Raw genomic sequence first — 23,826 nt, 5'->3', positions numbered from 1 at the left:
TAACAAAACGGCTAGTTTTTGCTCTATAAATACAATATCACAAATACATTCAATCACTCCAACTTTCTCTTCTTCTCTAAAAATTATTCTTCATCAAATTTTCGAAGAAAAAAAGAAGATGGCTTTCACGAGGTTATTTTTAATTATTTTGGTTATCATACTCACCAGTCTTGTATTTATCGGAGAATATCCTCCTCGTGTGTTTTCTTTATTTTTACGAGTACTTGTACTTGTTGTTTATCCATTACTTTGTATTGCAATATTCATTAACTAATAAAATGCATCGTAATTTTTAGTACCACCATGGCAAAATTAGCAAAGCTCGAATTCATCGCTCTTGATATTACTGGGAAAAACTATATGCCATTGACTCTTGATATAGAAATGCATCTTGAGTTATTGGGTCTAAGCGAGACCATTAAAGAAAATGGTATATCTTCATCACAAGAAAAAGCAAAAGTTATAATATTTTTACGACGACACCTTGATGAAGGTTTAAAATGTGCATATCTCATCGAAAAAGATCTCATGGTCCTGTGGAAAGGATTAAAAGAGAGATTTGAACATATAAGGGAAGTTATACTTCCGACCGCCCGTGATGAATGGAATATGTTAAGATTCCAAGACTTTAAAAAAGTCAGTGATTACAATTCAGCGATGTATAGAATAATCTCGCAGTTAAAATTTTGTGGACATGAGGTTACAGAATCGGAAATGCTTGAAAAAACATTTTCCACGTTTCACGCATCAAATATAACACTACAGCAACAATATAGAGTGCGTGGATTTGCGAGATATTCTGAACTCATCGCCTGTCTTCTTGTGGCGGAAAAGAACAACGAGCTATTAATGAGAAATCATCAGTCCCGACCCACTGGATCAACAGCATTTCCAGAAGTAAATGCTGTAAGTAAAAATGAATTTAAACCTGGAAACCAAAATCAAATTCAAAGACAAGGTTTTGGTCGAGGTCGAGGTCGAGGTCGTGGACGTGGACGTGGACGAGGAAGTGGTCGTGGTCGTGGACGCGGCCGTGGTTTTGAAAATAATCGAGATAGTTATTTCTATAACTCATCTCAAAATAACGTCCCAAACCATCCACAGAAAAGGCATCAAGAAAACATGAGTGTTAATGAAAATCACTCGAAAAGATTTGAAAGTTCTTGTTTCAGATGCGGTACTCCAGGACATTGGTCTCGTATTTGTCGAGCCCCTGAGCATCTTTGCAAACTTTATAAAGAATCAATAAAGGGGAAAGAAAAGGAGACCAACTTCACCGAGCGAAGTGACCGTTTGAGTGATTCAACTCATTTTGATGCTGCTGATTTAATGAATGATTTCTCTGGAAATGATCAATATGTTGGTGGGATAGAAATGAACAATATTGATGCTGCAGATTTTCTCAATGATTTCTCTGAAAATGAACAATATAGTGGTAGAATATAAATGTACAATAATTTATTTTTCATGTATTTATATGATAATGTTTTATTGTACAATTATGATATGTGTTATATTTAAATATGTATTGTCATTAATTTTTTTTTCATTGCATATTTTTAGAAGTTCAAATATGGAAAATGCTATGAGCAAAGCTGAAGTTTGCATACCCGATAGTGGTACAACGCACACTATCCTCCGAGATAAAAGATATTTCTTGGAACTAAAACCAACAAAAACAACGGTGAATACAATATCAGGTCCTGTAGACTTGATTAAAGGATGTGGTAAAGCACAATTTTTGTTACCTAATGGTACAAAATTTTTGATCAATGATGCTTTATATTCACCACAATCGAAAAGAAATTTGTTGAGTTTTAATGATATATATTCCCATGGGTATGATACTCAAACAATGAATGAAGGGAATGAGAAATATATGTGTCTTACCACATATAAATCAGGAAAGAAATATGTGATTGAAAAACTACCAATGCTCCCTACTGGATTGCATTATACACATATACGTCCCATTGAATCAAACATGGTAATTGATAATTCTTCAATATTAACCAATTGGCATGATCGATTAGGACATCCTGGTTCAACAATGATGCGAAGAATTATAGAAAATACACATGGTCATCCATTGAAAGACCAGAAGATCTTTCAGAATAATAAGTTTCAATGTAAAGCATGTTCTCTTGGAAAACTTATTATAAGACCATCACCAGCCAAAATCCAAACTGAATCACCAATGTTTCTTGAACGTATTCAGGGTGATATTTGTGGACCAATCCATCCACCATGTGGACCATTCAGATACTTTATGGTATTGATTGATGCCTCCAGCAGATGGTCACATGTATGTTTATTGTCAACTCGAAATGTTGCATTTGCAAGATTACTTGCTCAAATAATAAAATTGAGGAATCAATTTCCCGATTATACAATCAAGAAAATTAGACTTGATAATGCTGGTGAATTTACTTCCCAGACTTTCAATGATTATTGTATGTCTATGGGAATCATTGTTGAGCATCCTGTTGCTCATGTACATACTCAAAATGGATTGGCTGAATCATTGATTAAACGTCTGCAAATGATTGCTAGACCAATGATTATGAAAACAAAGCTCCCTATTTCTATATGGGGACATGCAATTTTACATGCTGCTTCATTAATTCGCATCAGACCAAGTGCATATCATAAATACTCCCCATTGCAGCTTGCATTTGGTAAAGAACCAGACATTTCTCATCTGAGAATTTTTGGATGTATGGTGTATGTGCCTATTGCACCACCTCAACGAAAGAAAATGGGACCTCAAAGAAAGATTGGAATTTATATTGGTTATGATAGTCCATCGATCATTCGATATCTTGAACCACAGACAGGCGACGTGTTCACAGCACGTTTTGCTGATTGTCATTTTAATGAGGAAATCTTCCCAATGTTAGGGGGAGAACAGAAACATACCGAAAAAGAAATTACATGGTATGTATCATCATTGTTACATCTGGATCCAAGAACAAAACAATGTGAAAAAGATGTACAGCAAATTGTGCACTTGCAAAGAATAGCAAATCAAATACCAGATGCATTTGCAGACACAAAAGGGGTAACTAAATCATATATACATGCTGCAAATGCCCCTGCTCGAATTGAAATTCCGAAGAAACAAATTGAAGATAGTCATGATGTCATTAAACGCCTGAAGCGTGGAAGGCCAGTTGGTTCCAAGGATAAAAATCCTCGAAAAAGAAAATTCATAGAGAAACACAATGATCACAAAATAGAGAATGATGTTCCTGAAGAAACACATAATGATCACAAAATAGAGAATGATGTTCCTGAAGAAACACATGATGATGAAAATGTTTTGTCAGAACCACAAACTGACGAGAATCATGAAATCTCTATCAATTATATTAATACTGGAAAAATATGGAACCGAAAAGATATAGAAGAAATTGATGATATATTTTCTTATAATGTGGCAATCGACATCATAAATGATAATGAAGATCATGAACCAAAATCTTTTGGTGAATGTAAAAATCGGCAGGATTGGATAAAATGGAAAGATGCCATCCAGGTTGAATTGGATTCGCTAAATAAACGTAATGTTTTTGGACCTATAGTCCTTACACCTGAAGGTGTAAAACCTGTTGGATACAAATGGGTTTTTATTCGAAAGCGAAATGAGAAAAATGAAATAGTAAGATATAAAGCTCGACTTGTTGCACAAGGTTTTTCTCAAAGGCCTGGAATTGATTATGAAGAAACGTATTCTCCTGTGATGGATGCAATTACGTTTCGGTATTTGATTAGCTTGGCAGTATCTGAAAATTTAGAAATGCGTCTTATGGATGTTGTTACAGCCTACTTATATGGATCACTTGATAGTAATATATATATGAAAATCCCTGAAGGATTTAAGATGCCTGAAGCACAAAGTTCAAAACCCAGAGAATGTTATTCTGTGAAATTACTAAGATCATTATATGGGTTGAAGCAATCCGGCAGAATGTGGTATAATAGGCTAAGTGATCACTTGATGAAATAGGGATATGTAAATAATTCAATATGCCCTTGTGTTTTCATTAAGAAAACAACACCCGGATGCGTAATTATTGCTGTATATGTTGATGATTTAAACATCATTGGAACGAATAAGGAAATTCAAGAAGTTGTGTCATACTTGAAAGAAGAATTTGAAATGAAGGATCTTGGAAAAACCAAGTATTGTCTGGGTTTACAAATTGAACAAAAAGAATGTGGAATATTTGTTCACCAGACAAATTATACAGAAAAGATCCTTAAACGTTTTAATATGGACAAATCAAATCCTTTAAGTACTCCAATGGTTGTTAGATCATTAAACATAGAAAAGGATCCATTCCGTCCATGTGAAGATGATGAAGATATTCTTGGTCCAGAAGTACCATATCTAAGTGCTATCGGTGCCCTTATGTATCTTACAAATTGTACAAGGCCTGATATATCTTTTGCCGTAAATTTATTGGCAAGATTTAGCACATATCCAACAAAGAGACATTGGAACGGAATTAAACATATATTCCGTTATCTACGAGGAACGACAGACTTGGGACTTTTGTATTCAAAAGATGCTAATCCAAGTATAATTGGTTATGCCGATGCTGGATACTTATCTGATCCACACAAAGCACGTTCTCAAACTGGATATGTATTTACTCGTGGAGGCACTGCAATTTCTTGGCGTTCACAGAAACAAACACTTGTAACAACTTCATCAAATCATGCCGAGATTATTGCACTACATGAAGCAAGCCGTGAATGTGTGTGGTTAAAATCAATGACTCAACATATCCAAATCTCATGCGGATTATCATTCGACGAGAAGCCTGTGATACTATATGAAGATAATGCTGCATGTGTTGCTCAAATGAAAGAAGGATACATAAAAAGCGACAGAACTAAACATATTCCTCCTAAGTTCTTCGCATTCACCAAGGAGCTTGAGAAGAATAAATGTATTGATGTTCGTCACATTCAATCAAGTGAAAACTCATCAGATCTCTTCACAAAGGCACTTCCTACGACAATATTCAGAAAGCACATATATAATATTGGGATGCGCAATCTACGAAATTTGTGAAGAATTGTTCGTGTCAACATGAGGGGGAGTTTACGTGACTGCACTCTTTTTCCCTTACTATGGTTTTTATCCCAATGGGTTTTTCCTAGTAAGGTTTTTAACGAGGCAGTATAAAAACACGTAATGTATACAATCATTATGATCATCATCACAAGGGGGAGTGTTGAAAAATTATTTAAAAATGTGAAAAATATTTGTGTTGAAAATGTGAATGTTGAATGTTGAAAATTAGGTAAAATTAGGTGTTGAATATTGAAAATTAGTGTGTGATGATGTAGGTAATGATGTATTTTATTTTTGGATTATTTATAAAAATTTTCTATAAATAGATCTCTCATTTGTGAAGAAAATCACAATTGAGTTGAGAGAAAAATATTATAAAGTGTGTAGTGTGATAATTTTAAGAGTTTGAGATTTTTACTTTTTACCGTAAATTTTTACTTTTTCACAACAAAAATTATCATTTTCAGCTTGTAAAAGACTAAAATTGACTCCTTTTTGTTTTTGTTTTTGTTTTTTTTTTAATCGATAAATAAAAATATATAGATAAAAGGTCAAAATACAAACTACACAAGTCATATCAAAGCACGCAAAGAAACCGAACAACGATCAAAGTCAGTACGAAACAACTATAACTTCAAAGCCGCCCTCATTGTAACATTTTGCCTTATTTATTTCATCTTTCTATCATTCTTATGTATTATTTTTTCTATTCTAATGGTTATATCTTGCACTCTAACGCTGTCAATTTGAGTTAGATTCGTCGAGTCGGCTCGTTTTGCCATACAATTTAAGTAAATTGAATTAAAAAATTTTCAATTCATTTAAAGATGAGCCTAGATAAGCCAACCCGTCCATGTCGCGAGACTAAATAGATTTGGTTTGGCCCATGGGCTTGGAAAAAAAATAAAAAAAATAATTTTTTTTTACATTTTGAATTTATGTTGATATATGAATATTTTAATGAAGTTGTGAATTTTTTTGTATTAATTTATAAAATGTAAACATATGAAATCGATAATTAAAAATTTTATTGATAGTTTTTATAAATATTTATTTATTTATGAAATAAAATTTTTAATTAATTACAATGATTGTTTTTTTTTTAAGCCAATTCGCCTAACTCGAACTCACTTTGACTTGAGTTGAGGATTTCCAACCTGTCCGGCCATAGATTGGCCTGTTTGACCGCTGGAGATATAATTTTGTATGTGGGCTGTAGCGCAACACCGCCAGCACGTACATGTTTTAATAGTTCGGTGATGCAACAGTAGAATTGAAAGAATCAACTGTTTGAAGCATCAATGATGACGGTAGATACATTTTATACAGAAACTATTCGATGTAGAGAATCCAGGATTTAATTTTGGTGGGAGAATTAGACACATCGTTCCGCATGCAACAAGAGAATAATCAGAAAAGATTGGTGGCAACAATTTCGCCATATTTGCCTCTGGTTTGTAGTATGAAGACTTGGAATTTATGGTTGGAAAGACGACATAAGTTCGTCGAGATTTATGTGAACCTAGACATTTCTTTGTATATGATCTCCTGAAACACAGTACTATATTTAGACGAGGATGTTGATGCGACAACCTCAGGGAATCCAACTGGATTTGTGTCAAGATGAAGAAACTGTTGGCTTATGTTCTAGATACAGCTTCTGAGTTGCATGATGTGGAAGAGGTATAGAAAAATGGAATTTTTCAGATAAAAGTGGACTATATTATATGGATTCATGAAAAAACCTCCAGAGGCACCAATCCGTTTCATCAAAACATCAATTTAGTCAGAAGCACATATGCAAAATCTACATGAGGTACATATTTTAGCATTGAAGATATGTATCTTGTTGCCATAATATCGGCCGCCATAAAACTCACCAGCTACATAGCTTTGTTAAAGAAACAGAAAAATGTCTGGATACAGTAACTACACTCAAATGTACTAGGAGAAATGCAAAACAAACTACATCTGCTAACATCATTCTGCTTCTAGTAAAATCTAACCATCTTCCGTCTCTGCAATATGAAATAAAGGATTTTATACAGAAATTATCTAGATATGCAGTGCTTAAATTTCTAGATGGTCGTATAGTTTGAAATAGTTAAAACATCTGCAAGCATACCTTGTATTGTTTCCATGTTGTCTTCCTTGTAAACACCAAGGGGAGATCCGTGCACAGATAAGAGCATCTCCCCATTTTTTGGAAGCCTGAGAGTTTTGGGTGTCATTCCAACGGACAACCTGTTGTTGCTGACCTGCAATTGTAAATCAACATGCAAATAACTCAAGATACTATAGAACATATCACTAAGCCACCAAATGAATAAGATTAACTTTGTAAGAAACCAATCACAATCATATTTATCTTTAAAAGATCACATCAACAGTTGAAAGCTCTTCTTTTCCAGTTGTCTATACTTCAGCAACTTGAAATTTGCTTCAACCTTTAAATTATTGCAAATTTAAACCAACAGAAAAAAAGCACTTGCATGCTATCATTATAACTTAGAAGCTATGTGAAGATACATACATCTGGAGTTCGCAGGCCATTCTTCAGCTCATATACTTGAGAATCAGGACCTTCCAAAACCTGAAAATTTTTATTTTCAGAGAATCAGAATTGAAAGACGAAACTAGGAAAGCCAACACAAAGGAACCGAGAAGTCTTGGGCTATTTCCACCAGAGGAAATTAGGAGGAATTTTCGAAAAAAATATCTGATGGTTTTAATTGTTCAAAATAATGAGAAAGAGGCATTTTTTATGCAAACTAAGACGAGCAGACGTGGGACACAATAAAGAGTATCCAACTGCATCAGTTAATCGCAGACATACAAGGCCACTGATCTGCAGTTTATCAGCCTCAAAAGGGACTGTTTTCACTGCAATATAATCAATAAAAGGCGTCAGAAAAAATAGAAAGAAATGGAACCATCTATGTATCAAAAAGTTCTAAATACCAGATTTATTTGAAAATTCAAAGCCTCCCAAAGATGGAATTCCAGCTGAGAAATCAGGATAAGCAACTGACAGCCCATGTAAAAGAGAAGTGTGTATTGTTCTCTCATCTGCCTGGTTGAGAGTCAAGTTCCCGTCCGCATCTTTCCATTGCACATCATACTGGCCATCCATCCCAGTCCCTGCAATGGTTAGATTTGGAAGGTTTTCCTTAAAAAACTGCAGTAATGGGACTTGCAACTGTTCCTGGCTGAAATACGAACGATGTAACCGTAACATAGTCTGCAGCTGATCAATTTCTACATCCCTAAGAGCCCTGATCGCAGCACTTTGACGTTCAACTGAAAACAAAATTAAGTTTTATCCATGTAAGATCACCACAAGAGCCAGTAAAACAAATAAAAAAAGGAATAGCAGAATCTTAATTTCTGATGTTTGTCAGTGTTCAGAAGAAATGATACACATAGTTACTAATGGAATAATATATGGACCAAAGTTCTACTACTAAACTCCAGTCATCTTAAATATCAAAATTTCACATCTAAATTACATTTTATGAATATATTATTTCAGATCCATGAGTGTAAACGGAGCTAACAGCAATAAGAGAATATGATAAAATTTATCCATTGTTGTACAATAATTAAGCACCAATATCTTTTTCTTTAATGAGTTTAAGCACCAATATCTCAAGATAAATAACATAATAAAAATCTTGATAACTTGTATTGCACCTCTCCTGGTTAAATTAGATCATACAAATATTTATAACTACATATGCATGTTAACATATCTTCAAGCTCAACATGGCCGCAAATGCAATTAATATCCAGGATCACCATATAGAAAGTAAAGAATATAGAAATCCTAAAGGTAAAAACAAACTCCAGAAAAGAATCGTGTAGCATTGGGCCATTGGAATTGTGAGCCACCCAAAACTCAAAGAAATCTATAAAAAATTAAGATCATCAGCTTCCCAAAGCTAAACAGCACTTTGCGAGAAATCATTGAATATCGAATCAGATGACAGGATCAAGGTAGGGTACAGGTGAAATCCAATACCTTCATAATCTTGGTATGCTGGTTCTTTCTTCTCTAATGTTATACCGTATTGATCATCATTGTTCCCAATGCTCGCAGACTGTTTGGTATTTTTTCGTACTCTTCGCTTTGCCATGGAAATTATCAATCTATTGATGTTAAAAGAACAAAAACAGATTAATCGTTAATTATAATCAGATTCAAAATACAGCATCCCACTAAACAATCTGAAACGTGAAATTTCACCATAAAAGCTCCAATGCAGGTTGATGCCAGCGCATAGAAGATAGTGAAATTCTTGACAAAGAAAAAAGAGCCAAATTCTAAAGCCAAAATTTTAAACTAAATATCCAAAAACCTCTCAAAAAATTCTTGATTTTAAAAATTACATTTTTCTTGCCAAATCGAACCTAGAGAGCTTCTGGATTGTGAATTTAAAAGTCCACTCTGAAACAGAGAATTCTGTTTTGCCTCACTTTTTACAATTTTGTTCATTTCTCACAATATACCAAAAATTTACGCACATTAAACAGCAGCACGGAATTTCTATAACGAGAATTGAAATCAAATCTCCTTACTAAATTCAACTTAAATCTCACATAATGATAAAAAATAAATTATCAATCAAATTTCATTTCCATAGACTCCCACTTAAATATAAATTCATGCGCTCAAAATCAAAGTTTCATAGACCAAAATTTCGTACGAAATACAGAGATGAAGCTCGCACATTTATTCACCCAAGATTTCGAACCCTAGCCTCCTCTTCAAGCTATAACTTCACCGTCTCCATTGTCGGTCTCTTCAAATCAAAAATTGGAATGAGATATGGAGAGAGACACGTGGGTTTAGTATTTTTAGCGTGCGAGAACAGTTGATTCGGTAAATATCTGAATTAAAAAATAATAATTTCTATTCAAATATTTGATTATATATATATTTACTAAATGCCTAATTTATTAAATTTTGGTAACTTTATTTTTAATTTCATTTTCATAAATTTTATATTTTTTTCATTTCTTAAAAAAACTATCTAATGAAAATATTTTTTATAGGTTAAAAATACATTTTTGTTCTTGATTTAAAAAATATATATGAGAATTTATATAAAATATTATTAATAAAAAATAATTTTAAAAATAAGCAATATAATTCTTTTAATATAAGAAATATAATTTTTTATTGTCAAATAGAATTCCAAATTATATTTTAAATCCTTGTCAAACGCCAAAATAGAATTCCAATTTCATGGATTCCAATTTCAATTCCAATTCCAATTTCAATTCAATATTTCTTTTTTTATACATCGAAACACTTAATAAAATGTCATTTGTTTGACCATAATTTAAAATCAAACCTTCCCAATTTTTAATTTTCATTTGGTGTTGGTTTATCCTGCATTTTTTTAAGGTCATTCGCAAAATTTTTTTTACAGTGAGACATCGTTCATTTAAAACTAGTAAGCATATCATCAAAATCCCCGATGACGTCGTACCATCCTTTGCAAGGTCAATGCTGAAATGCACTGAAGATTTATTTGTTGTGAGGGAGAATAGCAATGTAAAAGGATTGGCACCCAACACGCCATGTTTTAATGAGAAAGATCGAACCATGGGAACGAATCTACAGGACTATCACCTTCTTTGGTCAGATCTTCCAATCTTTTCATGGTTACAGTTCACTAAGCCCTTTCCTCCGTATATTTCCTTTTCCCTTGATCACTTTAGCACACTCAAATCCCAAAACTATACTACTTTCAGAGATATTTACATTGCAAGAATAATAAAAATTTATTTTACGTAAATACACGGGACAGCATATAACCGAGACTAACCTGATAAAGCCTAAAAAAATTGCACAGCTTCATTAACAAATGACTTGAATAAAAGCACCTACAATATATATCAGCAAATGATCACCCTTCACACTTGTTCAAAAACAATTTGGCTTAGTGTCACCACCAAAAAAAAAACAAAAAGAAAATACGCAAAACCAGATATCCATAACGTGGCAGAAAAGCACCATCCAGAACGTTGTTCCTAATAGGAAGGGACAGAGAGAGAGGCTAACTAAGATGAGAAATATCGACTTCATCTGGAATCCTGAACGTGTCTGCTGCCCCGAATTTTCTCCATTCATCTCCAACAGAGTCGTCTTCGTTGTCACTATCCCTTTCATCAGCATATTGGGGAATAGGAGATGACGGGTCCATAATACTTTTGGATCTACAATCGTGAATAGCAAGCATCTTAACTTGGCCAAGATGAGAAATTTCTACAACTACTGTCTCATCATCGACTGGAAGAGGTTGCTTCCATGGTTCCCCATCAATTCTCATGTATGTGTGATCAGCTGCACCTTTATGGAACTCAAAGCGGATACGGTGTGCCTATACAAGAAAAAGCGAGACATTAACGTCTTGATTTAACTGAAATGCTAAGTGACTTATAACTCCTTGCAGTCATGATTCCATTATTTGGATGGCCATTAGACAATTGAAGGTAGTTGATGCAACCAACTTGTTAATATCAGATGGAGTCTAAATGAAGGGCATTCTTGTCACCTGACCATCTATGCAAGTAACAGTTATGGAGCACTGTATACTTGTAGTATTGCTAGACTCTAAAATATACAGATAAGACCTGGAATCAATACTCAGGCGAGTTCCTGAAAATGTATTCAACCGAATACAACAAACTCAGATCCCAGAATTTAGATCTTGACATGACTTGTTAAACCAATCCAACGATTATATGATGATAAAAAAAGAATTTCATCAAGGTTTTAAAGTTTGAAAACCACCTTTTTCTATTTATTGCAATGGTAAGTCCAGATACTAAAAAGATATAATTTTGATAAATTCAATGTCTACGTGTAATTGACAGATTCCAATTATTCATAGACGGACCCTTATCAATGTATTATCGAGGTTCTCATCACATAGCCTCTTAGAAAGCAAAGGAAATTCATTTTGTAACTATATATATCACACTATTGATTTTGTTGATTTCACATTTCCCGTATCAATTCATTTGATGCAGGCAATTACTAAATTATCATTTGCGAAAAATCACATATATTAAATATACAACCCTGCAAATCAAGTACTTGATAAATAATCAAGTTGAACCTGCGCAAGACGTGTCCCATGTCCATTCGGAGCAAATAGAACAAGTCCATGCCAAGCATCTCTAAAGCCAACAATCTCGATAAGGCCATCGTCTACATAAGGCGCAGTCAAGTCTCTCTGTATATCAGATGAAAAAGAATAAAACTTATCAAATACATAATTCCAGAAGTTGTCATCTCCCATCTTTCCAAAGAGCAAGTTTAAGAACAGAGATAAGGAAACATGCATCTGGAGAATACTGACATCACGTCGTTTGTTAATATTTGGAGTTCCCCAAGGGTTTAGTCCACCAGAAAAACTCGGCAAGTTAAGACATACAATTGACCTGATGCTGCATGGTTAGACAAGAGATTAAAGTATCAGAAGCACAAAACAATGTATGTTCCATTATTTCAAGAACTAGGAATCTGACAAAAAAAAAACGAAAAAATGACATAGCAGCTTGATGCTACCCTCCTTTTCAATCTTAGAAAGTGCTGATTCTCATCATGTTTTCTTCAACTAATTTACAGCACAAAATTTCAACTTTCAATATGCAACTGATTCAAGAGTATGAGCTCCATCAGGAAAGATAGAGTTAGGCACAATAAATAATTATCGTACCTATGAGGAATGTGGAGGTCTTGCCAATCACCATGTCTTTTCATGACCTTCAGCTTGCAAAGTTGGGCCATATTCCTGTGTCACAATTATCATTAGTTCCCGGCAAACCGAAACTCTATAGAGAAAGCGAGAGACACAACTACGTTATTATGGGACATTCTGAACAAATAACATAAAAATAATTAAAGATCTCACTATTTGTGAACTTTATAGTTTTCAGACAAGAAATAACCTCCAGGCGTTCCTATGTGAAAGGTGACATGTAGTTCTATTTTATGAACGCATCACTAAAAATTTAATAAGGCCAGCATTCATTTTGATGGTGTGGCATAAATTTTCATTAATATCTCAGGCTCTAAATACCATCAAAAGTCAGAAATCTTATTCATATTCTGGTAACATGCACCACTGAATTTCTCATGCTGATGTGAAAAAAGATTAGCCAAAAGGAACAAATAAGGTTATTATGGAAAATTAGAGATAGTGCAATTATAAGTTAGTACTATTACACATGGAATCCATTATCCATACCCAAACACCAAGAAACTGGTTAGAAAATAGATTAAAGAAGTTACAGATTAAGATAACTGTTGATCACGTTGCTTAGGGTATTAATAAAAAGTTTTAAAAAATAAAACAATGATGTCTTGAACGTATTAAGCATCAGCATTTTAGTGCTGTAGACAATTCACCTGAAGTTTAATGCGTAGCGATCGAATAAAATTAAGTTGACATATATTATGTAAAAATGTCAATTAACTTAGTAGTCACATACTGGTACATACAATTTGATCATCAAGAGGTTTGGCATAAGTTGAGTTCCTTTAGTGATGTGGACAAATTGTATGCAACTCCAAAGCGACTCAATTATTTAAAAATAGCCATCAGATCTTTTTTGAATTTATAATTAAGCAAAAATTATATCGGATAATGCTCACAATCTCACCTAGAAGAAGGGTGAACAATAGGAGCCATAAACCATCCCTGTGAGCATCCAATCTTTGCATATGTACTCTAAGAGACAAAATAAGAGCATCACTCTTTATAACAAAGATTAATACCAGTTGAATGCATATCTTGTTCCCGACTCTTGTGACAATAACAAACGAAAAGCTATCAACAAAATTTATGCTAAAGCAGCACTGAAGGCTAGCAGATCATACACCCCAATTTAGAGGGCGTGAAAGCTGTGTACTTTATTGCCAGAACAATAGAAGCATATTTTACAGTAAATTTACAACATGCCCAAGAACCACCTAATTTCCAGCCAATGAATAGTAACAACTATGAGAGCATTATCTCTAAAAGCAATACCTACGAGAAAAAACATTATTTTATTCTTTGATCAAGTAATACTGGTTTCAAGATTCAGTACATACTCAAGCGATAGAACATAAATGAGTTGAAATCCATCTACATTCTAGTTTATGAAAAACCCTCAAAATTGTTCTATTGACTGAAGATCTGCCAAGGGCATGCCAGAGTTACAAACTTTTGATTAAAGGTGAGAACTCAAAGAATATTTTGTGCACTCAAAACAGATTGTGATATTATCTAAGGCTTTTATACTCATTTCTCTGCTGTATATGTAGTGATATTTCGGAAATCGATTATGAAATATATTTGCATCCTGCGTAATAAATTTAGTCAACAGTGAATTCTCATTTTAATGGAATGTTCAATATATTTCTGTATCTTATAGAGTCAGAATAAAACCGTTCCACTTTCAAACTAGACAACTTGTCTTCAATAAAAAAAAATGATGGTATATAATTGTTTGTAGAGATGGAAATTACAATGTGTGTATATTATATTTGTACAACACCTGATTATGTAGTTGGTTTTTGAATTTTTCTGGATGCAGCTTTCTCTCCGTGTGGAATGCATAAGACACTTGTGCATCCATTCCTAATTACAGAAAAATAGAATTGTGAACCAAAAATTCATGCAAATGTATGAAATGTTTGCAGCATCCCACTACTTGCACATTTGTGAGTACCATCATATATCAAAATCATTACTATTGTTCTCTGATCAGTTTATTATGTAAAATGTAAATATGTTATTGGAATTCTTTAAAATAGTCCAATTTAATCAATTCAACATCAGTACTAAACAAAAAAAACCACAATGCATCATCCTAAATAGAATGAGAGAAGTGAATTTCTTGCAGTATATAGAAGAAAACATGTGAATGTCTCAGCTAGATGTCAACTCAATTGAACACAGCAAAAGGAGAATAAGTAATGCCTTTGACCGTGACAAGTGCCAGCACAAGCTTTTATATGGCACTTTTTTCACCATTCTATGCTGGTATAGAATGCATAAAGATAGCATCTCGAAAAATGTAATATTTGAAGGCTCAAGTATAGCAGCATTTACTAGTATTTAATAGCATAAAAGCAGTGTTCTAAAAAGCGCGAAAAAGAATCGATTGGGCGCGATTAAGCGTGAGGAAAAAGCTTCACTTTGGACAAAATAGTGAAAAAAGTGTTCAACCCTTTGGTTGATCATATCAAGTGTGTAAAAAGTGTAAAAAAAACGCATTTTTTTTAAAAAAAATTGAGTTTATTTTTTATTTTTATAAAATTTAAAATTTATTTAATATGTATATTTTTAATAATATAAAATTTTTAAACAAAGAAAAGGCAAAATGCATGTGATAAATTTTGTCCCAGACACTTCCTTTCTCTGCGACTAAGAGATAACACTTGATCCAACAGCGATCTACGAAAGTTTCACTCCACATAATTAATGATTTTGAGACACATGTATTTGATAATTGAAAATTTATACATTTATTTTTAAAAGTTTTATGTTTATGTATTATTTAATCTATTAATAACTTGATATAATTAAGATTATAATAAAAACTAAAAACACTTTTTCACGCTTAATCTGGTACGAAGCCCGCTTAAGCTGCTTCATCACGCTTTTGAGAACCTTGCATACGGAGCAGAAATAACGAGCAGAGTTTATTATAAGCTGTAGCTTTGTACAGCAATCGGGAACCATTCTCTCACCCATGCTGAAGTAATTCCAAAATCCACCACGGAATGTATCACAACCTTCCTGAAACATTCACAAATGTAAACAGTAAGATAGGAGAAGCAGTCTTTTTCATGTTTAAAGTAGCATTTATCAGATCCTACTTAAAGAGGAAATGAAGACACTAAATTGTTTGTTGCATAAGTCAAATAAATGGTCTATACATTAACAGTTAAAAGCAACTTAGCCTGATTTCCTTCCATGTTAATGTAATCATACTTATCAACTTAATTTTTTGGTCGAGGACAAAATTGCTCTCCAGATTAAGATAGACAATAAGAAAACCCGACAGGCTTAGTTGTAACTAACTGATTTAGACTGTTTATGTTCTTGAGGTTGCCTGAAATTTATCACAGTTGGATTATAGGATCCGGTTGTTACAAATATAAGATCATATCCAAGTCATCGAGTACCAAGGAGCTCATAGGAGACAAAGTTTATTTATCGTCCACAACTCTACAAATTATACTGGGATGGCAGAGATACGTAACATCAGATGCTGCCTAAGGTGCATAGAAAATTACAACACTACAGTGAGATGCAATGATCAAGAATGAGTTGCTGATAATCTAAATGTGAAAAATATCTTTCTTACCACATTGAGATCATCTGTTGAAGAAACCTTATGAAATGCATGCAATGAATGTGGCAACTCCAAAGGGGCGATTGGATCACACGAGCCTTCTTTCGGTGCTCTCATCCGCATAAGAATATGCCAACTGGAAGACAATGACAAGCCAACTGCCTCAGGGATATATATAATATTTGTAAATGTACTTTAAACCAGTATTGATTTTTAACACCATGAATCATTATCAAACTCTGAGGTGGTGAAAAACAATGATTGAAGACAAACTGTAATTATGAACAGAATAATTCATCTATGATCGTGCATGATTTGTGAGGGTAATACCTAGTAGTTAGAAGGTGACAATTTGAGGATCTGCTCGACGATGAAAAACATAAAGTAAATGTTGGTCTTATGATGACAATGGATCTCCTTATGAGCTAAAGAGAACATAATGTGACGAGACCTTACAACTGTCTACCATACTAATTCTTTGTAGTAGGAGAGTGTGGAATGCTAGATTACTAAAAATAAAGGTCATCCCGTTCCTAAACGAAAGGAAGATCACGCCACAATATGGATGTCCGAGATATACATTGTCGGAGTGTAAAACCTAGCTAATACTGCAATTAGTTCCTAATGCTCGTCTCTCACACTGAAAGGTAATCTTAAATAAAGACAAATCCATGAGAAGCAATTATTTTCAAATTGTAACAGCTTAAAACAATCATATTATTTAGAAAGAACTCCCTTAATTTAATAAAGGTGAATGAAAGTTACCTGTCGATCTTCATTTCTCTTGCTTTCCGCACTTGATCCAAGAATGAGAGCACAGAATTACGATCTGTTCCAGGATTTTTCTTACCCTGTAAACAAAAGGCTTAGAAATTTTTGAACAGAATATTTACAAATACATTGGAACAACAACATGGATTTCTTCCCAGAGAAGTAACCGTCACGTCGACTGAGCTGATCGTGATAATATAAGTTCACACACACACTCCAACATTAGAAGATTGCAGGTCAGGTAAGAAAATGTTATTAAAGTCGATGGCAATGAATTTGAATATTATCCAACAGCCAAATGAATGCATTCCAATAGCAACAGGCTAATTCAAGTCCTCAGAAATCATGCTCAAACAGAGTTAAAAATGAAAAGCATATCCACGAGGGCATCAGCTGGTATTGCTTCAAAAGGCGGTGAATTTTTTGTACCCATCCAAATGCAAATGGAAGATTATTTCCAGTTCCCAAAGGCACTGTAGCAATAGGCGGCGGCTGAGTCAATTTTAGATCAGAAACCACTCCAAGAAGCCAGCCAGCTGTACCATCTCCCCCGGCAACCTTCAAGTTACAGACTATCACATGCTTTGAAAAAATAGAAATGAAGGTGATAACCATAAAAAGTAAAGATCAACTTCACACAATCTACTGTGATGAAACTCACTATTATTTTTAACTTCTTCTCAAGTTCAGAAGCAAATCCGTCTCCATTAAGCTTGAGCTTTTCCAGGTTGGTAAAAAACCTATTCAGCACACCGTTGGGAGATTCTTCTCCTAAATCAAACACCTGAAAGAACAAAAGAGGACCGCAAAAGTTTTTTATATTATGGTAAACTAACAGAATAATCCTGCAAGTCAAAGATTCTAGTTACTTGTAATAAAAAGTTGATTGCTCCACTACCAAAAACTTTATTCTTGAAAAAAGTAAATACTAATAAGCAAAGATAATTTCACCTGGTTTTTGTTTAGTATGGTTTGGTAAGTAATGAGAAGATCTCCACCAAGCTGACCACCACTTTTGGAATTGATAAATACCAAAACAGGGCACTCGGGTACATTAGGTAAACACTCAGCCTCCAAGTCAGACACAAGTATGTAGCTAGGGATATAAAACTCCTTCACAAATTTCTTAGAATCAAGATCCGAACTTGCCATTGTTAATTACAAGTCAGCGTCTGCAGGAAAAAAAATAAAGTATATGTAATTCCTTTTACATAAATAGCATAACACACGCATTGAAATTCAATAAAGCACTGGATCAAATAAAAAGCAAAAGGCCAAAATCATTAGCTGCTTTTGATTGTAATACCTCGTAGCTAATAAAGATGATTTTAGGCTCTGCGTCTTACTTTATTTTACTTTGATATTAAACATAGAAATATTTAAGTAGTTACAAAATATCAAAAGCTCCTACAACTGACCCTAACCTTAAAACAAATTCAAAGGCTAATACAGGCACTTAGACGAACGTTAATCGCCATATAACAAGTAACTCCACCCATGGTCCGAAAAAAATCAGTCAAATTCGATGGTGTCATGCAGAAATTGTGATCTCTTTCTGGTTTCTACAGAATGTTAGAACAATTAGAGTGACTTAAATTTCGATCTGATCAAGGAAAATACAAACATACCAATATGATCACGCAGAAATATAATTATTAAAGATGAACAAAAACCCAGATGAGAGTTCACCAGAAATTGACAAAACAACAAGAAAATCTCACATGAAAATTAGAGAAAGGTGTGTGCTTTTGAGGGATCACTAGTGAATCTTCAACGAAATTCGGATCATGAAATGGTGATGAGAGATTGACAGGGCAGCAACCAAGCTGGCGTAGACGTAGACGCGTAAAAAATATTATTATTATTATTTAGAATTGTTATACTTACTGGCCGGTCGTTGGCATTGACTCGTGATAAACACAATACATGCGATTGAGAAAAAAAGAATAAATTATTTTTAAAAAATTTTAAAATAAAAGTCATCAATTTTTGAAAATTAAAAATATGAAGGATAAATAAATAATATTTTTGGAATGATAAAAATGTTTTTTTCCCCTGTATCAAAATTACTTGCCGGATTTAACTTTGATTAAGGATATAAATTATTAAATGATAATTTTATTTATTAAATAATAATTTGATATATGATTGGTGGGATGTCAGTTAATTCAGTTGACTTGGTTTAAGATATCACCAAAATGCGATTCTAGTTCAGCCAAACGCGACTTTGATGCTGAAGCCGCCAACAAATAATCACTCGAATTATTCCCTTTTTTTTTTTTTTACAGCTGAAATCTTGTAATTTATTAAGAAGAAGATATGTCTGTAATTATAAGTTTAATCAATCACAAAGGAAAAGATCCATGCTCCCAAACAATTATTTTAAAAAAGAAATTGTTAATGTTCTGATTTTAGCCCATCCTCTCATGGCATGGCAAGTTCCTCAAATTTCCGCTTATGCAGGTTTTGCATCAGCCAACATATCACTTGTCTTGATGTTGTATAGGTTTAATCAGGTACTTGAACTCACTCTCCTTCTACTAGCCTTCAATGGGCGGACGTACACTTATATGTTGTTAGTCTACCTGGAATAAAAACACTTTGATTATCACCAATGATTCTGTTCATAATAGGTCGTAGTAGTCGATTCGTCAATGCCCGAGAAATTATCTTGTAACCAACACTGCATAGACTGATGAGCCTGAAATCCTTTTACCAGCAAAGGATCTTTGATTTTCGGGTAATTACCGAATGATTCCATTATATATTCTAGAGGGGCACCCTCATTCAGTACCTTAAGCATTTCATATATATTACTTCCTCCCCAATAATTTGCTAAAACTTCTTATAAAACAGTGTCGGAAGACCATCCGAGCCCGGTGACTTATCGGGATACATATCAAATGTTGCTCTCTTTATCTCAGATGCAGTAAAAAAAGGTGTCCAATATTGAGTTCATTATGGGGTGAACGACGATTTCTATGCAATCAGTCACTAGTGTCATACAACTTAAAGCAGGGTTATTAGACTTAAAATTTTAGCAAAATAATCCTCAATAATTTCCGGACATACCGCGAGAATCCGACATCATATCACCATGCGATGAGACAAGCCCTCCAATGTGGTTTCATGCTCGCCTAGCTGATGCTCTAGAGTGGGAAAAGTTTTGAGTTTCTATCCCCAATACTCTTCCAATTTTCTTTGCATCTGTGACGCAAGTACATTTCTGCATGTGTACAAAGTCGTTCCAATTCAATTTCCAGTTCTGGTATATTAGTACGTGTACTCATTCGACCAACACTCAAAGTGCTTAAGATTATTCAATTTTGCCATTTTTCTTTGAATCTGTCTAGGGATCGAACGCACAATTGTCTCAGCCCATTTTTCAGCATGTGTGCACGCACAACTGACAATCCGTTCAGGCATCGATAAAAACGATTCATACCGCTTCCAACCACCCTTAACCTGTCTCCTCAAATCTGAATGGTCGTTCATGAGTTGCAGTCAGACCACTAATCCTAGCTGTGGAGAGGTGTAGTTGAATTAAAATAGGCCGATTATCCGAATGATAAAACTCAAGATATGTAATAATAGCAGTCAGATAGAGCATCCACCATTGGATTGTCCTCGGTTACATAAAATTCATCTGAGTTGTATATATTGACTTAAACAATCTTTTCCTCTTGAGCTAGTATAGAATAGGAAAAGTTGTGGTCATGTTATTATGAAAGTTTTTAAACACGCGTGTTGCTTAATTTCTTCGTATTTCAGAGTTAAATGTTCATATTGTGACGGCTGACTTAGTACAGGAATACAATTATACGACGTTATCTGGTCCAATCGGTGGTAGTTAGCACTCCACGATTTATATAAACAATATGCCATTCACCTAACCACAAGCACCAACTACCTCACCTGGTCAATTCATTCAACCTGTAGGAATTCTAACATAGTTGATTAATATATATATATGGAGAGAATAATCAAGTTTTATTATTTTCTCAAATATTATTACAGCAAAGATAAAAGGATGGTGTCCTATGAAATTTTAATTAAATCAAGATGTGTGTGTATACAATGTATCAATCACTTTAAAATTTTAATTAAATTTGGCATAGTTTGATTTAAAATATATTTTCCCTACTTGATATGAAAATCACTTAAATCATAACTTGACAGTGAAATCAAACGGGAAATTGGCCTTCAGTCTCCAACCGTCGATTTTTTTTATATTCAGTCCCTGGGTATTTTTTTAGTACCACATTTCCACATGAAGTGTACCACATTTCACATGAAGTGTATCACATTTTGTATGACATAGTACCACAATTTTGTGGGTAGGTATTGAACCCAAAGAAATATTTTGATTGGAGATTTTTAACCAACTTCTCCCGAAATCAAACATGTGGGCCTAATTTTTTATTTATTTTTTTTGGAAAAAAAACGGAAATCCTTTTAAATATAAAAATAAGACTTTTGTGTTAAAGATTTTATAGCAGAACATGACATTCAATGCTTTAACTGTAATTTACTAGATTATCAATTTATTTTAAAGAATAAATTGAAATTGCAAAACGCTGTCGTGTCCCCACGACAACGAAAGTGTTGGGCAAGTTTGATAGCTCTATTCCTTCTAAACCTATCAAGAGAACCAACCTTTTTTTTTATTTTTTTTTAACATATATATATATATATATGGATATACATCCCCAATTCCCATGTATACATCACACATATGTATGCAATTATTCTTGGTAGCTGAAATTTCTGAGTCGTAGCTTCAATTTGAACAGTTTGATGGCTGAAACTCACGAAAACCCGATGGCCGCAGACGTGCTGGAGCATTGCCAAATTGAGCCGGTACCAGATACAGTTGCTGAGTTGACACTTCCGCTTCTCCACTTCGACATTCCATGGCTCTATTTCCACCCTGTTGAGCGTCTCCTGTTCTTCGATTTCCCCATTTCCGAGTCTTTTTTCTTGGAATCCATCGTCCCAAAACTCAAGGAATCGTTGCTCCAAACGCTCAAGCATTTCCTCCCACTTGCTGGAAATATTGTCCACCCTTTGGATTCGAGCAGACCCTATTCAAGATTCGTGATCGGAGACTCTGTCTCGCTTACTATAGCTGAATGCAACAAAGATTTCAATCACCTCACCGGGAACCACCCTCGAGTCGCCGACGAGTTGTACGCTTGTGTTCCGAATATCCCGCCGGCTATTCATTCGTCGGATGCTGTATATTTCCCTGTCTTAGCTGTGCAGGTCACGCTATTCCCAGATCATGGAATCTGCCTTGGTTTCTCCAATCACCACGCCATCGGAGACGCCAGCTCGATTGTTCGTTTTATAAAAGCTTGGGCTTCGGTCAACAAATTCGGCGGCGATTCGAAGCTGATAGATGATAAATCTCTACCGTTCTACGATAGAACTGATGTGGAAGATCCGGAGGGATTGGATTCCATTTACTGGAATATGATGAAAAAATCTCGGNATACATATACACACATCTTTTGTTTGAATAAGTGCAATCTTTGGGACATTTTTACTTTTCTTTACGACAGTTTACTTTTTCTCAACTTCCTTGGACTTTCTAGGTGCGTGCCACATTTGTCCTGACCAAGGAGGATGTGCAGAATCTGAAAAACTACGTCCTATTGAAGCGACCAGAGATGCGCGTAACAGCTTTCACGGTGACCTGTGCTTTGGTCTGGGTCTGCTTGGTGAACGTGGCGGCTGTTACGGAGGAGGTGGCCGACGACGAACCCGAGTACTTCGGATTCGCCGCCGACTGCCGCGGCCGCCTAGATCCGCCGCTGCCCGCGACATATTTCGGCAACTGCTTAGCATTCGTGAAGGCGGAATCGACCCATGGGCTATTGAAAGGAAAAGATGGATTCTTGGTGGCAGTGGAGTGTGTGATTAAGGCTATTCAGAAAACTGTGTACAATGAGAAGGGAATTCTTGATGGGGCGGAAGAGTGGCCTGTGGAATTCGGGAAACTGATCGGAAAACGCCTCTTCGGGGTGGCAGGGTCCCCAAGATTCGATCTTTACGATTCAGATTATGGTTGGGGAAGGCCCAAGAAGTTCGAATCTGCGTCCATCGACTCGGATACGTCAATGTCTCTGTGTAAATCCAGGGACTTCGAAGGAGGATTGGAGATTGGTTTGTCCAGACCCAAGAAGAAACTGGATACATTTGCTGCTATCTTCACTGAAATTCTGAGGAAGCTATGAAATCTGTTGAAGATCAAAAAAACTTTGTTGGCGGTAATCTCTCCACGTTCTGAGGAAGCTATGAAATCTGTATTCGTAATTTTGTCCCTTCGTGTGTTGTACATAAGTTTGCTTCTGGAAAACGATACCTAAAATTGAAGTATTGTTTCTCGTTTCAAGTCGATCCAGTATGCCTCTACTGTCTTTCTTTTCTTGAATTTCTTGTTCGTTTCATAAATATTGAAAGCAATACGAAATAAAATACTGATCGAAATGCACTTAGCATGACAATAATTGGATTCTTGCATACTTATAGCAGCAGCCAAGTGCAAAGTTCTGTCTCGATAAAAATAGAGAAATCGCAATCTTTGGTTTTTTTTACAATTT

The 23,826-nt window shown here is 34.6% G+C and overlaps 2 protein-coding genes, 1 long non-coding RNA gene and 1 pseudogene across 7 annotated transcripts; 2 read left to right on the top strand and 2 right to left on the bottom strand.

Moving 5' to 3' along the window:
* Positions 1-6,850: 6,850 nt before the first annotated feature.
* On the bottom strand, positions 6,851-9,963 carry LOC140958506 (uncharacterized). 3 transcript variants are annotated; one of them, XM_073415965.1, is made up of 7 exons: positions 9,817-9,963; positions 9,108-9,235; positions 8,048-8,386; positions 7,923-7,969; positions 7,620-7,679; positions 7,212-7,344; positions 6,851-7,104 (listed from the first exon to the last, which is right to left on the bottom strand). In XM_073415965.1, exons 2-7 carry the CDS (start codon positions 9,220-9,222, stop codon positions 7,088-7,090), a joined length of 711 nt encoding a protein of 236 aa, XP_073272066.1. In that variant the 5' UTR covers positions 9,223-9,235; positions 9,817-9,963; the 3' UTR covers positions 6,851-7,087. The 3 variants fall into 3 exon arrangements, with proteins under 3 accessions (XP_073272066.1, XP_073272065.1, XP_073272067.1); XM_073415964.1 differs by having other exon boundaries at positions 9,793-9,943; XM_073415966.1 differs by having other exon boundaries at positions 9,780-9,937.
* Positions 9,964-10,514: 551 nt separating this feature from the next.
* Positions 10,515-11,094, top strand: LOC140958976 (uncharacterized). The gene is made up of 2 exons (XR_012171861.1): positions 10,515-10,594; positions 10,643-11,094. It is a non-coding gene; the product is annotated as an uncharacterized lncRNA (long non-coding RNA).
* On the bottom strand, positions 10,925-19,084 carry LOC140958975 (diacylglycerol kinase 5-like). Of its 3 annotated transcripts, none has more exons than XM_073416635.1 (13): positions 18,943-19,084; positions 18,173-18,393; positions 17,883-18,005; positions 17,651-17,779; positions 17,216-17,301; positions 16,463-16,586; positions 15,843-15,891; positions 14,645-14,727; positions 13,766-13,833; positions 12,820-12,894; positions 12,460-12,547; positions 12,217-12,333; positions 10,925-11,475 (listed from the first exon to the last, which is right to left on the bottom strand). In XM_073416635.1, exons 2-13 carry the CDS (start codon positions 18,371-18,373, stop codon positions 11,152-11,154), a joined length of 1,467 nt encoding a protein of 488 aa, XP_073272736.1. In that variant the 5' UTR covers positions 18,374-18,393; positions 18,943-19,084; the 3' UTR covers positions 10,925-11,151. The 3 variants fall into 3 exon arrangements, with proteins under 3 accessions (XP_073272736.1, XP_073272738.1, XP_073272737.1); XM_073416637.1 differs by having other exon boundaries at positions 18,911-19,016; XM_073416636.1 differs by having other exon boundaries at positions 18,850-18,994.
* Positions 19,085-21,937: 2,853 nt separating this feature from the next.
* LOC140959610 (phenolic glucoside malonyltransferase 1-like) lies at positions 21,938-23,618 on the top strand (annotated as a pseudogene).
* Positions 23,619-23,826: the final 208 nt, after the last annotated feature.

Source organism: Primulina huaijiensis, chromosome 15, assembly GCF_012295235.1.
Source record: "Primulina huaijiensis isolate GDHJ02 chromosome 15, ASM1229523v2, whole genome shotgun sequence".
NCBI classification, from domain to species: Eukaryota; Viridiplantae; Streptophyta; class Magnoliopsida; order Lamiales; family Gesneriaceae; genus Primulina; species Primulina huaijiensis.
The sequence above is the reverse complement of the archived record's forward strand: the minus strand, read 5'-3'. Positions and strand labels throughout refer to the sequence as shown.

Bases quoted from the DNA above. Each gene is read 5' to 3' on its own strand.
- LOC140958506 (XM_073415964.1), bottom strand. From the start codon at position 9,818: ATGTGCGAGCTTCATCTCTGTATTTC. The intron at 9,236-9,792 runs GTACGAAATTTT...TAACATCAATAG, and splicing joins GAGCTTCATCTCTGTATTTC to ATTGATAATTTCCATGGCAA. The intron at 7,345-7,619 runs GTATGTATCTTC...TTACAATTGCAG, and splicing joins ATGGCCTGCGAACTCCAGAT to GTCAGCAACAACAGGTTGTC.
- LOC140958975 (XM_073416635.1), bottom strand. From the start codon at position 18,373: ATGGCAAGTTCGGATCTTGATTCTAAGAAATTTGTGAAGGAGTTTTAT. The intron at 17,780-17,882 runs GTGAGTTTCATC...TGTAACTTGAAG, and splicing joins AGAAGAAGTTAAAAATAATA to GTTGCCGGGGGAGATGGTAC. The intron at 12,895-13,765 runs GTGAGATTGTGA...ATTGTGACACAG, and splicing joins ATTGTTCACCCTTCTTCTAG to GAATATGGCCCAACTTTGCA.